The 18149-nt window shown below is 41.8% G+C and overlaps 1 protein-coding gene across 2 annotated transcripts in view; it reads left to right on the top strand.

Annotated features, from left to right (window-relative positions):
* The window catches only part of GABRR1 (gamma-aminobutyric acid type A receptor subunit rho1), a 136237-nt gene that overhangs the window by 77539 nt on the left and 40549 nt on the right, over positions 1-18149 (top strand). For both annotated transcript variants that reach the window (XM_056566097.1, XM_056566096.1), the window contains exon 3: positions 14022-14128. In XM_056566097.1, the coding sequence (XP_056422072.1) occupies positions 14022-14128 (107 nt within the window). The remainder of the gene's footprint in view (positions 1-14021; positions 14129-18149) is intronic.

Here is an 18149-nt window from a genome sequence, read left to right as displayed (position 1 = left end):
AACCCCGATCGGACGCAGGTAAGGAGACCTCCGCCTGCATCCCAGCTGATTGGAACATCACAATTTTATCGCGATGTCCCGATCAGCCCGACTGAGCTGCCGGGAAGTGTTTAGTTTCACTTTCAGACGCGGCGGTCAACTTTGATCGCCGCGTCTGAAGGGTTAACAGCGCGCAGCACAACGATCGGTGCCGTGCACTGTCAGCCCAGGGTCCCGGCTATGAAAAGCAGCCGGGACCGACCCGGTGTGATGCGGGGTCACGGCATGACTCCCTTATAAACACCGGGAGCTGGGCTCACCGGTACGTCCTGAGTCCTTAAGGAGTTAAAACGTACCTGTCAGTACCCAACAAAGAAAAATTTTTTATATATCACTCAGTACCTAATCCTGATCATGTACATTTAATTTTTATGTGTCTATCACCTTTATTTATTTTTTTATTACACTTTTAATTTAGCTCACTAGTCTGAATTATTTTCAAATGGAGGGGGCGTGGCCTCACTGTGCAGGTTTCCGCCCTCTCCCTCACTATGCTGTCTGCTCACATCTCCCCTAGCATTAACAATACTTCAACTCCCAGCTTGTCCTCACTGACAGTAGGAGGATTGTGGGAGGATTTTTCCTCCAGCTGTGATCCCTGCACTCACAGCTGGCAATCAAGGAAGTGTGTCCATGACATAGGTTATGAAGCATGGACACAGCAGGACTAGTATGTGTCCAAGCAGGCAGGGGGGCAGTTGTTTGACTGGCTTTTTCAGGAAGAAATACTGAAAATTTTCGAATGAAAGCAATTGCAAAACCTTTACAACATATCAAAAGTTTTTGTATCTGACAGTGCCCATTTAAAGGTAAGTACAAAAGTCCCCTTATGGTGGATAACCATAAGGTGACTTTTGCACTTACCTGCTAGTTAGTGATAGACAGATTGTCTTGGGGCTAAATGGTTGTGTTATGAGTCCACTATAATGCTGCTTACTTTCTTTTTGTGAAATTACTATTTCCTTTTGGAGTTCCCTCCATCCAACTACAAGTTCCAGGATCCCTTGTTTGTAGGTGTGAGTGTCACGTATGGGCAGAGAAAAGGTGAAGTCCTACACTATCCCACAACCTCTGTCCCTCCCTATTGCGTATCCGCCCTAACTGACTGATCCATGTGCCTATCTACTTGCTGAGACTTCAAAGTCAATATAACAAAGTACAAAAATACTCACAGGTCAGGAAATTTGTTAGGAATACAAAAGGTAAACACACACTAACAATACTCAGGGTATACAAACAAACACACATAGTCAACATTCCGAGTCAAAAACCAAGAGGACGAGTATTAGTCAAGACACAAACCAGATAGAATATCCATAGACACAAGCCGGGATCACAAAATACCAGGTAATCAAGAGGAATGCAGAAAGCAGGACAGGGAAGCTAGCTTCAGAAAATGTTCTTTCACAGGCAAAGTGCACTAGCCACTGAAGTCTTAAATAGGCAGCTGTACAGGTGGGGTCACACAAGGTTGGTAAATAGCTTAAGAGACATACCCACGGATAGGTCATCGTGTAACCACAGCAACACAAGCTAAGCCAGAACCTAAAAAGTTAACCCTTTGGACAAAACTGAGACAAGTCATTACAATGAGCTCACTTTTCTCCCTCCCACACATCAATCACCCCACCCTTTGCAGCACAGTTGAGCTATGCATGCTGTTTATGTGACTACAATTCTCTGCAGCCCTGTGAAGTATGACCTCCTTCCCATCCAGCTGGGTCGTTCCACCCATTGAAGCAGACAGGCTCCCTTTAAACACCTGACTAGTGATATAATGTTTCGGGAAAACTGGAGACAGCACTAATATTGTATGCTGCTAAAAATAAACATCAGGCAAAGATCACATAACAATTATGAGACCAGCCATCAAACACTATATACAGAAACTATAATATGAACTACACTAGTTCTGTAGGACAGGTTGTGTTTTTTCCCCACATCATGCACACTCATCATCACTAGTCCTACAGCCCTGTTTGTTTTATTCCAGCACAGCTGCATGAGAAAAAAACGTTTTTGTGTGGAAGTGGTCTGTCCTGGGTCAACTGACTTTCTGTGAACTACAGAATAACATAATCAGTAGCTGGACACTAACCACTAATGTCGGGGAGCGGTGATCACAAGGATCAGTGCTGATCACAATGTCTAAAGTATTAAGTCACAGATGTTAGTTAGCTCAGGGATGTGGTTATGCAGCCTGTATCAGCAGAGCGCCAATTTCATTGTTTAATGCTACACATACAATAGCATTAAAAAGTTAATGCAATCTAGTGCAATCTAGTGATTGCATATAAAAGTCCCCTATTAGGGCTTAAAGAATGTAAATAAAAAATGTTTTTCAAATTATATAAAAGCCCCTCCCATAATGAAACACTTCTTTCCAACCTTTTAAATTTACAAAAATAAATGAATAAATAAATTAATAAACATAATAAGCGTATTTGGTATCACGGTGTATGGAATTGTCCAAACTATATAACTATAACGGTTATGATTCTGCACGGTTATGGCCCTAACCTTAAAAAAGTACCAAATGATAAAAACTTCAGATTATAGAGCAAAAAACTAAATTCACACAACCCCATATATGGAAAAATATAAAAGTTATAGGTGGACATTTATCAATGTTTGCTTATGTATTCCTTTTTTTAGTTATTTATTTTTTTTACAATTTTTTACTTATGTGCGACGTATTTATCAACTGGTTTCCGCCTGTTGATAAATTTCTTTCACATAAGCAATTTTTTTTTTTTTTTTTTTTGCTTTGGTAGTGGCTTTTTCTGCTCCATGTCTGAGTTGGAGTAAATTTTGTACATTTTTTCATGCCATGTGACTTTTTTGCGACTTTCACACTTGAGAAATCTCTGACCACTGCAAGTCATAAATCACTTTTTGCTTTGGTAAGCAAGATTTTTATTTTTTGCTTAGGACACTGCACAATCAAAAAGTCGCAGAAAAAAGAGAGTTGTCGCACTTGCGACAATTTTAAGAAAACAAAATCTACTAAATGCTTTGATAAATCTCCCCCCTAGGGTTCAGAAGAGAACAATTGTAAGCATACAGATTTTGATAACAAAAAAAAAAGGTGATCTGTATGCGCTATATAAATAAATAAAATAAATAAATAAATAGGTGATCCAATAATAGAGAAATAGAAATTATAAATTGGATATTGTTTTAATTGCATTGACCTACACAATGAAGAGAACATGTCATTTTACCATAAAGTGCACTACTTAAAAACAAAATTCCCAAAAGTTGAAAAATTTAAATTTTTTTTCAATTTTATTTTAATTTTCTTTTTTGTTTCGTCGTACATTTTATGGAAAATGAAGGGTTTCATAACAAAGTAAATTTGGCCCAGCAAAAAACAAGGCCTTATATGGGTCTGAAGATGGAAAATAAAAAAAATGATGTCTCTTAAAAGGCAAGGAGGAAGAAAAATGCGAAAATGAAAATTGGCTGTGTCCTCAGGGCCAAAGTGGGCTCTGTTCTTAATGGGTTAATGTGTTTAATACCTTGCAATGGCTGTGTATGCTTGCTTGAAAGATAGCATTAGTGTTTTCCATGCACAAAATGCCATCATTCTTTTGCTGCCTGGATAAATAACAATAGTGATGTTTCTGTTGTCTAGAGGCAAGGACTCTGCAGCTAAAAATATTGCATATACAAAAATAAAGCACAGGCTTAGCAGTTTACTCTGCCAGAGGCATCACGTGGCTTAGTCACTTCTCTGAGCATCTCCGTTTATTCCTGGAAGAAGGCCAGTTGGCTTTTATTTGGGATATTTTAATCTAATGCGTAGCTTAGCAGTCTGTTATGGACATTTATCTGCATTGCTCAAATTTCAATTATCGGTTGTATAATATTCTCTTATAGAACCTTATGGGAGAAATTTATCAAAACCTGTGCAAAGAAAATGAAGCAGTTGCCCATAGCAATCAATCAAATTTTTTTTGTTAGAGGCCTTTGTAAAAAAAATTTAAAAAAAGCTATTCCATTGATTGCTATGGGTAAGTTTCCCTCTACACAGGTTTTGATAAATCTCAACAAAAAATGTTTTATAAATATATCTAAAGGTATGGTTAACATGACATTTTGGTTGTTCACCATCAATATATCTTGCAATTCCTTTAAAAAGGTTTTCTGACATATTCTGTGACATATATATGCAGTGCACCTAAAGTTTAATGATCCAAAAGTTTTCTACTTGTGGCTAAATCCACCTTGGCTTCTTTTGTGAACATATTTATTTCCATGGGACAAATATGAAAAATGTTGTGTAGGAACATTTCCAAAACACCAGATAAAAACCTGTGTGAAAACCTAGTTTAAAGGACTGATACAAAATACACCACACCTGTGTGAAAGAAACCTATCACAAAGACAAAGATATATATATATATATATATATATATATATATATATATATATATATATATTTGTCTCTGAACTCTGAAGTGCTAGCCACTGAGATTCGTACATATTGTATGTATTCCTAGCTGTCTGACATACAGCCCTAGGCCGGACAGGAATAAAGGGGCTGCATACTCTGGATTGACATTCTATCAGAGACAGTACACTTTAAGACCCTACTTAAAGGGGTACGCCACTGGAAAACATTTTATTTTAAATCAACTGGTGCCAGAAAGTTAAACAGATTTGTAAATTACTTCTATTAAAAAATCTTAATCCTTTCAGTACTTATCAGCTGCTGTATACTACAGAGGAAGTTCTTTTCTCTTTGGATTTCCTTTCTGTCTGACCACAAGTGCTCTCTGCTGACACCTCTGTCCATGTTGGGAACTGTCCAGAGCAGGAGAGGTTTGTTATGGGGATTTGCTCCTACTCTGGACAGTTCCTAAAATGGACAGAGGTGTCAGCAGAGAGCACTGTGGTCAGGCAGAAAGGAAATTCAAAAAGGAAAGAACTTCCTCTGTAGTATACAGCAGCTGATAAGTACTGAAAGGATTAAGATTTTTTAATAGAAGTAATTTACAAATCTGTTTAACTTTCTGGCACCAGTTGAGCATACAGCAGCTTATAAGTACTGGAACGATTATGATTTTTAAATAAAAGTAATTTTAAAAATCTGTTTAACTTTCTGGCACCAGTTGATTTAAAAAAATGTTTTCCAGCAGAGTACCCCATTAAGATCCTCATTAGAGTCATCATCTAGCACTCAGTAGAGGAAAAAAAAACTATGGAGGAAACCTTTGGGGAACCATGGCTGAAATGCAGTCCTTCCCATGGGATTATTGGGTTATGGCAAATCTGTAATTAACTACATTAAAATTAAATTGTACATGGAACCAGATACAATGGCAATATCAAACAAATAAAACAAATACATAAAGAAGCAAAGAAATGCTGCACTCACCATCGATGGAGAGTGCAGCATTTCTTTGCTTCTTTATGTATTGCCATATGGTTGGACTCATGCTTATATGCCAGCACCCCACCGCAGATTGAACAAGTTTAACCAGGACGACTGGCTTTAAATGGAAGTAACCATGGTGTGATAGCAGTGCCTTAGTAGCAGTTTTCTTTTCATTTATGTTCATTCAAACAAAGAAAAGATAACATAATACAGGCATCAATATCCAGATAATAGATACACAGTTGTAGAATAAAGATTAAAACATGGAGGGCAGGAGGAAAATGTTTTCTCCATATCTTTTGTTAGATAAAGAGGAAGAAAGAGAAAAATCCAGAAGTTACATCTTTTCATAACTCCACCCTCCTCGTAGTAATGCATTAAACACCCATATACCCCTTCCTCTTAAAGCAAAATCACCTTTGTCTAAATCTATACCAAACATAAAACAGTGACACAAACAGCTAGTGTAGGGGAACACAAGAAACAGAATCAGAATACTGTTTACTATATGGTAACCCCAGCTGAAAACTCAGGACCATGTGAATACTGCCTAATGCAACAAACATAAACACAAACCTACAAAGGAAATAATTGTGGCAGAAAATATGGTAGCATATAGAAACATATATTCTTTATTAAAATACATTTAAAATGCATAAGGCATTTAACCCGATAACGACCACGGACGAGTATAGACGTCCAGGTTGGCGGGCGTTCCGGCACCTGGACGTCTATACTCGTCCATTATTCTCGTGGGTGCTGCCCAGTGCACCCACGAGATCGCGGCAGGGACTCGGCTGTATCACACAGGCGGGACCCTGCTGCACTGCCAAGACCGAAGTAAACTTCGGTCCCGGCAGTTTTAACCCTTACAGCCGCGGTCGGAAGTGACCGCGGGCTGTAAGTGTTATGACAGAGGGAAGGGGCTCCCTCTGTCTCCTCTGCAGCACCCCGCATCGCGATCGCGGGGTGCTGTGTGTGGCCGCGGCTGGCCGGGACCTGCCGCACTGCCGGGAGTGAAGTTCACTTCACTCCCGACAGTTTAACCCTTACAGCCGCGGTCAGAAGTGACCGCGCGCTGTAAGGAGTTCTGACAGAGGGAGGGGGCTCCCTCTGTCTCCTCTGCAGCACCCCGCAGTGCGATCGCGGGGTGCTGTGTGTGGCCGCACTGTTGGGAGGGAAGTTCACTTAATTCCCGACAGTTTAACCCTTACAGCCGCGGTCAGAAGTGACCGCGCGCTGTAAGGAGTTCTGACAGAGGGAGGGGGCTCCCTCTGTCTCTCCTGCAGCACCCCGGAGCATCGCGGGGTGCTGCTGCATACCTGGGCAGCCGGGGGTCCTACAAAGACCCCCAGGTCTGCCCTGGGTATTGCCTGAAAGGACGTGCCAGAGGCACTTCCTAATATGCTGCCTGCTAGTGAAAACTGGCAGGCAGCATATAACTGCAATGCTTTGGAATACTAAGTATTCCAAAGCATTAAAAAGTGTAAAAACAAATAAATAACATAAAATAAAAGTGTAAAAATAAATAAAAATGTAATAAAAGTGAAAAAAAAAATATTAAAAATACATTTATTAAATGAATCTAATTTAAAAAAAAGCATAATGTGTAGGATCGCATTGGCGGACATCCGCAGCAAGTAATATGCTGCGGATGTCCACCATGTGATCCTACACATTATGCAGCAGTCACGGTAATGAGCTCCATGCTGCGGCTGGGTAGCTTTGTGTGTCCACTCATAGCGGCGGATTTCCCGCCAGCAGTCATGAGCGGACACACTGAGCTACCCAGCCGCAGCAGTGATGGATATATTCGCCATGAGCGGGTGCTTATTCCCACAACATGGCGGATATATCCATCAGGAGCCTTAACTGTCACAGACAGACGCGTTATACTGCCAGCCGACCAAGGACCAATCAGACAGGTCCCTGGTCCAGCCAATAACTTGTAGGGGTTCGGCATATAAATGGGGTCACTTGTGGGGGTGGGGGTACTGTTCTGCCCTCAAAGACAAATGGCGCTCCTCTCCTTCTGAGTCCTACCACGCTGCCAAGGAACCATATATGGCCCAAGTGGGGGTATTTCCGAACATGGGACAAGCAGCTAAATAAAATATAGGGTGCATTTCTTTCAATATCAGAAGTGATGTACAAAAAATATGCCCCCCAAATGATGCATTTGTGAAAAATTGCAATTTTCGAATTTTTAACACTGACTTTGTAATAATTCCTGCCAAAAAACTATGGTGTTAAAATACTCACTGTACCCCCTAGGGAATACCTTGAGGGGTCTAGTTTTTAAAACAGGGTCATTTGGGGGGGTGTTCCTATGTTCTACTACCTTTTAATTTATGCAAACCTTGCATAGCACACAAAAAAAGATGTACTTTTCAAATTTTCTAAATTTTCAAAATTTCAAGTTAAATTGTTAGGCTTCTAACTAATTTAAAATGTTAATTAAAAACAAAAAAATGACGTCAAAATAAAGTAGACATCTGAAAGTATAAGTTTCATAAACTATTTGGTCAGTAAGTATAAATATATGCAACCTATTAGTGTTAAAATAGCAAATAATCGTAATTTTTGGTAAAAATGTCATGATTTTTTGCATTGTAAAAAAACTACAAATGATATCGACTTACTTTTACTATGTACATGAAGGACAACTTGTGACAAAAAAACAATGTCAGAATTATCGTGATTGGCAAAACATTACCAGAGTTATTCTCTAATAAAGACAGACATCCCCGATTTGAAAAAACAGGCCTGGTCTTTCAGGGGCATACAGGTTTATTTGTATAAGTACAAAAAAAACAACAAAGAAGAAAATAAAGAAAAAAAGAAATAAATTGACAGTGGCAACTGAAAACACAGGGGTGGTGCGGGCTGAACATATCCAGAGCTATATGATGCAAGTGCCTCCCATAGATGTGAATACCACAGGGATATATGGTGGGTACAGGCTGGAGTTGCAGGTTCCAAACAATAAAGTACATGGGCAAAAACCAAGTATTAAACATACTGTATACACAAGCAACAGCTAGATACCCATGTAAAAAGTAAGCTATTGTGCAAGTTCTCCCACTTAAAAAGATGAGAGGCCTGTCATTTTCATCATAGGTATACCTCAACTATGAGAGACAGAATGAGAAAAAAAAATAGATAAAATCACGTTGTCTGATTTTTAAAGACTTTATTTGCAAATTATGGTTGAAAATAAGTATTTGGTCAACAGCAAAAGTTCATCTCAATACTTTGTTATATATCCTTTTTTGGAAATGACAGAGGTCAAACGTTTTCTGTAAGTCTTCACAAGGTTGTCCCACACTGTTGCTGATATTTTGCTCCATTCCTTCATGCCGATCTCCTCTACAGACAGCAGTGATGTTTTGGGGCCCGAGCTGGGCAACACGGACTTTTAACTCCAGGTTTTCTATAGGGTCGAGATCTAGAGACTGGCTAGGCCACTCCAGGACCTTGAAATGCTTCTTATGAAGCCACTACTTCATTGCCCGGGTGGTGTGTTTGGGATCATTGTCATGCTGAAAAACCCAGCCATGTTTCAACTTCAATGCCCTTGTTGATGGAAGGAGGTTTTCACTCAAAATCTCATGATACATGGCCCCATTCATTCTTTCCTTTACACGGATCAGTCGTCCTGGTCCCTTTGCGGAAAAACAGCCCCAAAGCATGATGTTTCCACCCCCCATGCTTCACAGTAGGTATGGTGTTCTTTGGATGCAAATCAGCATTCTTTCTCCTCCAAACATGACGAGTTGAGTTTTTAGCAAAAAAAAGTTCTACTTTGATTTCATCTGACCATGTGACATTCTCCCAATACTCTTCTGGATGATTCAAATGCTCTCTAGCAAACTTCAGACAGGCCCGGACATGTACTGGCTTAAGCAGGGGGACATGTCTGGCGCTGCAGGATTTGAATCCCTGGCGGCATAGTGTGTTACTGATGGTAGCCTTTGTTACTTTGGTTCCAGCTCTCTGCAGGTCCTTGACTAGGTCCCCCGTTTGGTTCTGGGATTTTTTCTCACCGTTCTTGTGATCATTTTGACACCACGGGGTGACATCTTGCATGGAGCCCCAGATCAAGGGAGTTTATCAGTGGTCTTGTATGTCTTCCATTTTCTAATAATTGCTCCCACAGTTGATTTCTTCACACCAAGCTGCTTGCCTATTGCAGATTCAGTCTTCCCAGCCTGGTGCAGGTATTCAATTTTGTTTCTGTTGTCCTTTGACAGCTCTTTGGTCTTGGCCGTAGTGGAGTTTGGAGTGTGACTGTTTGAGGTTGTGGACAGGTGTCTTTAATATGATAACAATTTCAAACAGATGCCTTTAATATAGGTAACGTGTGGAGGACAGAGGAGACTCTTAAAGAAGAAGTTTCAGGTCTGTGAGAGACAGAAATCTTTCTTGTTTGTAGGTGACCTAATACTTATTTTACAGAGGAATTTACTAATCAATTCATTAGAAATCCTACATTGTGATTTCCTGTATTCTTTTCCCCCATTCTGTCTCTCATAGTTGAGGAATACCTAAGATGAAAATTACAGGCCTCTCTCACCTCTTTAAGTGGGAGAACTTGCACAATTGGTGCCTGACTAAATACTTTTTCCCCCCATTGTAATCTGGACAGCACATAGGATGCCCACCCCTATCATAATTTCAAATAACCTTCCTTCTTTTTCGGGGATGAGAAGGAAGTTAGATTTAGATTAAATCTATACCACTATACATTGAAAATTCCTATAGTCATGTCCCCCTTTGCTTATACTCTTGGCTAAAGTTTAAAGCGCTACTAGAAATTGGTTGGGGGTCTAAGCACTGAGACGTTCCATAATTAAAGGGCTGTATAGAACAACCCCCCTCGAATTTTGATTTGTGGCTTAAATGTCCCCCCCTTCTAAGATCCATGACTTTTTTCCATTGGGCTTATATTTTATGGGACAAGTTTTACTTTTCACTGGCATCCTATATGATATCATATAATGTATTAGGAAGAACAAAATTATTTGTAGGGCAAAATAGAAAACAAAATGAAATTGTGCAGTTTATCATATGGTAAAATAAACATGCTAACTTTTTATGGATCAGAGCGATTGCAAAACTTGAAGAAGAAAATACAAAACTTGATGAAAATACAAAACTTGAAGAAGAAAAAAAACTCAGTTTATTGCCATGTTTTGACCCATATATCTTTTTTTATTTTTCCACCTATGGATGGGCTCATTTTTTTGCGCCATGAGCTTTTGGGTAGTTCTGACATTTTTATCACTTTAAATTCAATTTATTCTGGGATGGAATGTGACCTTAAATCTATAATTTTGGCATTTTGAAATTTTTTGTGTGTTTATGCTGTTGACTGTGTGGGATCTGGATGATTATTTGGCGATACAATCATGAATGTAATATGTCAATACTAAATGTAATATGTCAATACCAAATATTTTAGATTTTTTTACAGTGTTTAATTTGGAAAATGGAGGTTGATTGAAATTTTTATTAGTGGGTGGCATTTTTTAATATTATTAGAATACATATTTTTTCCTTCTTATCTTACACTTTTTCAGCCCCCAGCTGTGATTGGCCAGATGGTTCCAGCCAAACACAACTCTTTGTGAGAAATATGAATAGGTGTATATATACGTCAGTGCAGGGGACCATAGAAGAGCGGCCGTCGGCATCTATACATTATACAGGAGGATTGCAGCAGGTGTCTGGAGTGACATCCACTGTGATCTTTCCTTAACTGCAGGTACTACTACTCCAAACATCGAGCACTCTCTGCTCCATACTGGGAGCTGTAGTACCTGCATTAATAGACAGATTGCAAAAGGTGTCAGAAGTTACACTCATTGTGATCTGTCTATTAATGCAGGTACTACAGCTCCCAGCATGGAGCAGAGTGTGCTCCATGTTTGGAGTAGTAGTACCGGCAATTAAGGACAGATCACAGTGGGTGTCAATGCTAACACCCGATGCGATCATCCTATCTATTGCAGAGATGTGAAGCAGCTCTATACAGCACTCGCATATCTGCACTATACTCCGGCCAGTGATGTGAATAGAACATCACTCATTTATATTTCCCCGCTGAGAGCGGTGAATGGCTGCAACCATCCGGCCAATCCCCACTCTGGGCGGAAAATATGAATGAGTGATGTTCTATTCACATCACTGGCGGGAAGTATAGTGCAGAGATGCGAGCGCTGTATAGAGCCACTCCGCATCTCTGCTATATTATGGACGATCGCATTGGGTGTCACGACTGATATAGATATGTCTATTAGTACAGGTACTACTACTCCCATCATGGAACAGTCTGTTCCATGCTGGGAGTAGTAGTACTACCTAAAAAATGTAAAACATGTAGAGAAAAAAAGGGAAACATACACACTTTATTAAAAAAATATAAAAATTTCGTTATCAAAAATATATATTTCACTAAATAAAAATCTTTCCATCACTACTGCATCCTTTTTTTTTTTCTTTTTTTTTGCAACCCAACAAATTTTGGGTACCAAAAAAAACACCAAAGGGGCCAAAAATTCAATTTCCACTCAAACCCAAAAAACGCCAGAATAAACGCAAGAAAAAAAACGCCAAACAAAGAAAAATTGTGTTTTTTTGGTGGCATTTTTTTGGCCCACAAAAAAAAAAAAACAAGTAGAATCTTAGCCTAAAAAATCAAGGCAACACATTTTCTTTAAAAGACATCTAGCAGTAAATCTCTGAAACATAGCCAGCTTGGAAAACCATAATGAATAACAAAGATTATACATGGTATTTGTGTATTGTTCAGAAAACTGATATAAACACATTAGTTACATTCACTGTGAACAGTAAAACTGGGTTTACACTGTGGAAATATCAGTGTCCTATTGCATTCCATATACCGTATATACTCGAGTATAAGCCGAGTTTTTCAGCACGATTTTTCGTGCTGAAAACACCCCCCTCGGCTTATACTCGAGTGAACTCCCCCACCCGCAGTGGTCTTCAACCTGCGGACTTCCAGAGGTTTCAAAACTACATCTCCCAGCAAGCCCGGGCAGCCATCGGCTGTCCGGGCTTGCTGGGAGTTGTAGTTTTGAAACCTCCGGAGGTCCGCAGGTTGAAGACCACTGCGGCCTTCAACATCATCCAGCCCCCTCTCACCCCCTTTAGTTCTGAGTACTCACCTCCGCTCGGCGCTGGTCCGGTCCTGCAGGGCTGTCCGGAGAGGAGGTGGTCCGGTGGCATAGTGGTTCCGGGCTGCTATCTTCACCGGGGAGGCCTCTTCTAAGCGCTTCGGGCCCGGCCTCAGAATAGTCACGTTGCCGTGACAACGACGCAGAGGTGCGTTCATTGCCAACGTACTTCTGCGTCATTGTCAAGGCAACGCCTCTATTCCGGGCCGGAAGCGCGGAGAAGAGGCGCCCCCGGTGAAGATAGCAGCCCGGACCACCTCCTCTCCGGACAGCCCTGCAGGACTGGACCAGCGCCGAGCGGAGGTGAGTACTCAGAACTAAAGGGGGTGAGAGGGGGCTGGATGATGTTGAAGGCCGCAGTGGTCTTCAACCTGCGGACCTCCGGAGGTTTCAAAACTACAACTCCCAGCAAGCCCGGACAGCCCATGGCTGCCCGGGCTTGCTGGGAGTTGTAGTTTTGAAACCTCTGGAGGTCCGCAGGTTGAAGACCACTGAGGGCGAATGATGAGAAGAGGATGATGAAGGGGGGGGGGTGTGGGGATGATGAAGGGGGGTGGGGATGATGAAGGGGGGTGTGTGGGATGATTACAAGGGGATGATGAAGGGGGGATGTGTGGGATGATAAGGGGATGATGAAGGGGGGATGTGCGGGATGATAAGGGGATGATGAAGGGGGGATGTGTGGGATGATGACAAGGGGATGATGAAGGGGGGATGTGTGGGATGATAAGGGGATGATGAAGGGGGGATGTGTGGGATGATGACAAGGGGATGATGATGAGGATGTTAATGACGGGTCTGGATGATGACAGGGGGGGATGAGGTATTTCCCACCCTAGGCTTATACTCGAGTCAATAACTTTTCCTGGGATTTTGGGTTGAAATTAGGGGTCTCGGCTTATACTCGGGTCGGCTTATCCTCGAGTATATACGGTATTTGTCTATTACGAATGAAAATCTGTATGTAAAATAAAATATGAAATTCTTAGCATAGCGTAGCGAAGTTCTTAGCGTGAAATGTTGATAATTACAATCGCAATAACTTAATTAGATGTTCCTCCAGCTTAAAAAATAGATTAAAGACACATCATTTTTGTTTACACATAGTGGAAAAAATCATCTGTTTAAAGGAAATTTTGGACAGTTGACAACCCTTCTCTGGAACAGAAGTCTTAGGTATGTTAGGTAATAATTCAGGGGTGTGTAAAGTATCGTAATTTCAGGAAAAAAATTTCATGTGTGTTTTTCTTGTTTAACTTTTTTTTTTTTTTTTTTTTTTAACATACATGAGAATTTAAATATTGTTTGTTTGTTATTGTGGTCAAATATTCTGCTTAGGAATAATGTATTATATAAAGCTTAAATGAATGTTAACTAATTGTGTATTTTTGAAACAGTCCCGTTTTCAAAAGAAGTCCAGATATTACAAAATCACCACTCACAAAGTCTGAACAGCTTCTTCGAATAGATGACCACGATTTCACTATGAGACCTGGCTTCGGGGGTATGTTACATATTCAGTCATACTATTGTAAACTTATTTCAGTATGTTAGGAGAATATAAATATTGATTACTATAAGAAAGGCCTTAAAACAGTACAAATGTAAATATATATTGCAATATTACCTTAACCTATTTAACAATTAACAAATTCCACATAGTATGTTTTTCTTTTCGTGATATACTTGTTTCAAACCTTAAAAATGTACACACTTAACCCCTTAAGGACCGACCCCTTTTTTACCCTAATGACCAGGCTCTTTTTTTATTTTTTTTATTTGACGTGTCTCTTTAAATGGTAATAACTTTAGAATGCTTTTTCTGAGCAGAGCGATTCTGAGACAGTTTTTTCGTGACATATTGTACTTTATAAGTGGTGCATTTTTGTTGACACATGCAGCATTTTTTGCGAAACATTTTTTTTATTCTGCTATTTGTGCCAAAATTGGCTAAATTTATGCTTTTTTGTTGTTGTATTTTTTTCTTACGGTGCGGGATAATTTACACTATAGCTTTATAGTACACATCCTTACGGACGTGACAATTCCAAGTATGTGTATGATTTTTCTTTTTATGATAATACATGACTTTTATTGGGAAAGGGGCTTTTATTTTTTACACTTCATACTTTTATTGAAGAACCTTTTATTATTATTTTATTATTTATTTTTCACTTTTTACAGGTTATACTATGCTGCAATACATTTGTACTGCAGCACAGTATGACCTGATGAGCTGCACACACTAGAGCCTGTGCGATCCAGCCTCTGGCTGGATCTCACAGGCTTCCGTAGCAGGCATTAAGGAGGTCATCATCTGACCTCCTGCTGCCATAGCAACCAACGGCGACCTGTGATCGTATTGTGGCGCCGCCGTTGGTGAACAGGGGGGAGCACCCTCTCCCTGTCAACACCATAGATGCCGTGATCAGGATTGATCACGGCATCTATGGGGTTAATGCTTCCAGGTCCGGTGCGATCGCGGCCCCGGCAGCTGCCGCGGGAGCCCGGCTGTGATTGACAGTAGTGTCCCACTGGCGATCTCCTGCGCTAACAAGCTAGCAACTTGGACTTATGCATTCGTCCTGGGGTGGGAAGGGGTTAAAGTAAAAAAAAAATCATGTTAATAGAAACCTTATGAGACATACATACATTTACCATATATATGTACCGGTCATAAGCAAAAAATTTATATAATGTAAATACTACCATTATATGTATATTTGTAATATGCAGTGGTTAAAAAATGGCTATATTTTTGCCCCTGCAGCTATTGTCTGTGTGTCTCTATGAGGAGACCAAATACAGGAAGTGAGTGCAGGACAAGCAGTGCTCTGTGCAGGCTCCTGACTTGTCAGACTGCTGTGTGAGCCAGGAGCATGTCATAGAGCCTCACTGCACAGAGCCCTGCTTCTCCTCAATGCACAGATCCCTGCTTGTCCTCAGCGTACAGAGCCCTGCTTGTCCTCACTGCACAGAGCCCTGCATGTCCTCAGTGTACAGAGCCCTGCTTGTCCTCACTGCACAGAACCCTGATTGTCCTCACTGCACAGAGCCCTGCTTATTCTCACTGCACAGAGCCCTGCTTGTCCTCAGTGTAAAGAGTCCTGCTTGTCCTCACTGCACGCACAGAGCCCTGCTTGTCCTCACTGCACAGAGCCCTGCTTTTCCTCAGTGTACAGAGCCCTGCTTTTCCTCACTGCACAGAGCCCTGCTTGTCCTCAGTGTACAGAACCCTGCTTGTCCTCACTGTACAGAGCCCTGCTTGTCCTCACTGCACAGAGCCCTGCTTATCCTCACTGCACAGAGTCCTGCTTGTCCTCAGTGTAAAGAGTCGTGCTTGTCCTCACTGTATGCACAGAGCCCTGCTTGTCCTCACTGCACAGAGCCCTGCTTGTCCTCAGTGTACAGAGCCCTGCTTGTCCTCAGTGCACAGGGCCCTGCTTGTCCTAAGTGTACATAGCCCTGCTTGTCCTCAGTACACATAGCCCTGCTTGTCTTCAGTGTACAGAGCCCTGCTTGTCCTCAGTACACATAGCCATGCTTGTCCTCAGCGTACAGAGCCCTGCTTGTCCTCACTGCACAGAGCCCTGCTTGTCCTCAGTGTAAAGAGTCGTGCTTGTCCTCACTGTATGCACAGAGCCCTGCTTGTCCTCACTGCACAGAGCCCTGCTTGTCCTCAGTGTACAGAGCCCTATTTGTCCTCAGTACACATAGCCCTGCTTGTCTTCAGTGTACAGAGCCCTGCTTGTCCTCAGTACACATAGCCATGCTTGTCCTCAGCGTACAGAGCCCTGCTTGTCCTCAGTGTACAGTGCCCTACTTGTCCTCATTACACATTGCCCTGCTTGTTCTCAGTGCACAAAGCCCTGCTTCTCCTCAGTGTATAGAGCCCTGCTTGTCCTCAGTGTACAGAGCCCTGCTTGTTCTCACTGCACAGAGCCCTGCTTGTCCTCACTGCACAGAGACCTGCATGTCCTCACTGCACAGAGCCCTGCTTGTCCTCAGTGTACAGAGCCCTACTTTTCCTCAGTACACATAGCCTTGCTTGTCCTCAGTGTACAGAGCCCTGCTTTCTCCTCAGCGTACAGAGCCCTGTTGTCCTCACTGCACAGAGCCCTGCTTGTTCTCAGTGTACAGAGCCCTGCTTGCCCTCAGTGTAGAGAGCCCTGCTTGTCCTCAGTACACATAGCCATGCTTGTCCTCAGCGTACAGAGCCCTGCTTGTCCTCAGTGTACAGAGCCCTGCTTGTCCTCACTGCACAGATCCCTGCTTGTCCTCACTGCACAGATCCCTGCTTGTCCTCACTGCACTGAGCCCTGCTTGTCCTCAGTGTACAGAGCCCTACTTGTCCTCAGTAGACATAGCCCTGCTTGTCCTCAGCGTACAGAGCCCTGCTTGTCCTCACTACACAGAGCCCTGCTTGTCCTCACTGCACAGAGCCCTGCTTGTCCTCAGTGTACAGTGCCCTACTTGTCCTCAGTACACATAGCCCTGCTTGTTCTCAGTGCACAGAGCCCTGCTTCTCCTCAGTGTACAGAGCCCTGCTTGTCCTCAGTGTACAGAGCCCTGCTTGTTCTCACTGCACAGAGCCCTGCTTGTCCTCACTGCACAGAGCCCTGCTTGTCCTCAGTGTACAGAGCCCTGCTTGTCCTCAGTGCACAGGGCCCTGCTTGTCCTAAGTGTACATAGCCCTGCTTGTCCTCAGTGTACAGAGCCCTGCTTGTCCACCCACACTTCCTGTATTTGGTCTCCTCACGGAGACACACAGACAATGGCTGCAGGGGCAAAAATATACAAATTTTTTAACCACTGTATAATACAAATATACAAATAATGTTATTTTCTATTTTATTGTATTAAAAGGTTTTGCTTATAACATGTACACATATTGTTCAGCAATAGCAGACTTTTTGCTTTTGGGGCACAAATGTAACACATTCGCATGAAGTTCTTAAATAAGATGTTCAGCGGTAATAAACTCATAAGTGTCTGATCGTGGGGGGGTCTGACTGTTAAGAACCCCCACCCCAGTGGGTGGCCTCACTCAATAATTCACAGCCTCCCTTGTATGAGAATGCATATAGAGATAGCTGTCAATCAACTGAACTGCCCAATATACTCCTAAGACTAGAATAAGCAGAAATTTAAAGTAATCTTATTTAAGTTTTTTCTCTTTAAACTATGCCTAGACAGGTGCTAAAGAGAAAAATAACGTATACTTACTTTTCTCGCTCCTATGCTGCCTTTATAGTCCAGCCCGGCGGGAAAGAATAGCACCAGACTCTTCCTGCTGAACGCCCCCCTCCCCCTTTCCAAGACAAACTGGTCTCGGTAGTGACGGCCCGCTTAGCCTATCACCATCTGAGGCAGGACATCCCAGCAGCCTAAGATTGACTAAGAGGCCTGTCACTACCGTGACGAGTACAGAAGACGGGAGCTGGAGTACCTACTCACCTAACATTACTTACTAAAGAATAGTAAGAATAGAACTGGAGTTTTTATGTTTACCATGTTTAATTACT

This window comes from Hyla sarda, chromosome 3 (genome assembly GCF_029499605.1).
Source record: "Hyla sarda isolate aHylSar1 chromosome 3, aHylSar1.hap1, whole genome shotgun sequence".
In the NCBI taxonomy this organism is placed as follows: Eukaryota; Metazoa; Chordata; class Amphibia; order Anura; family Hylidae; genus Hyla; species Hyla sarda.
Note: the sequence above shows the minus strand (reverse complement) of the source record. Positions and strands in the feature narration are given on the sequence as shown.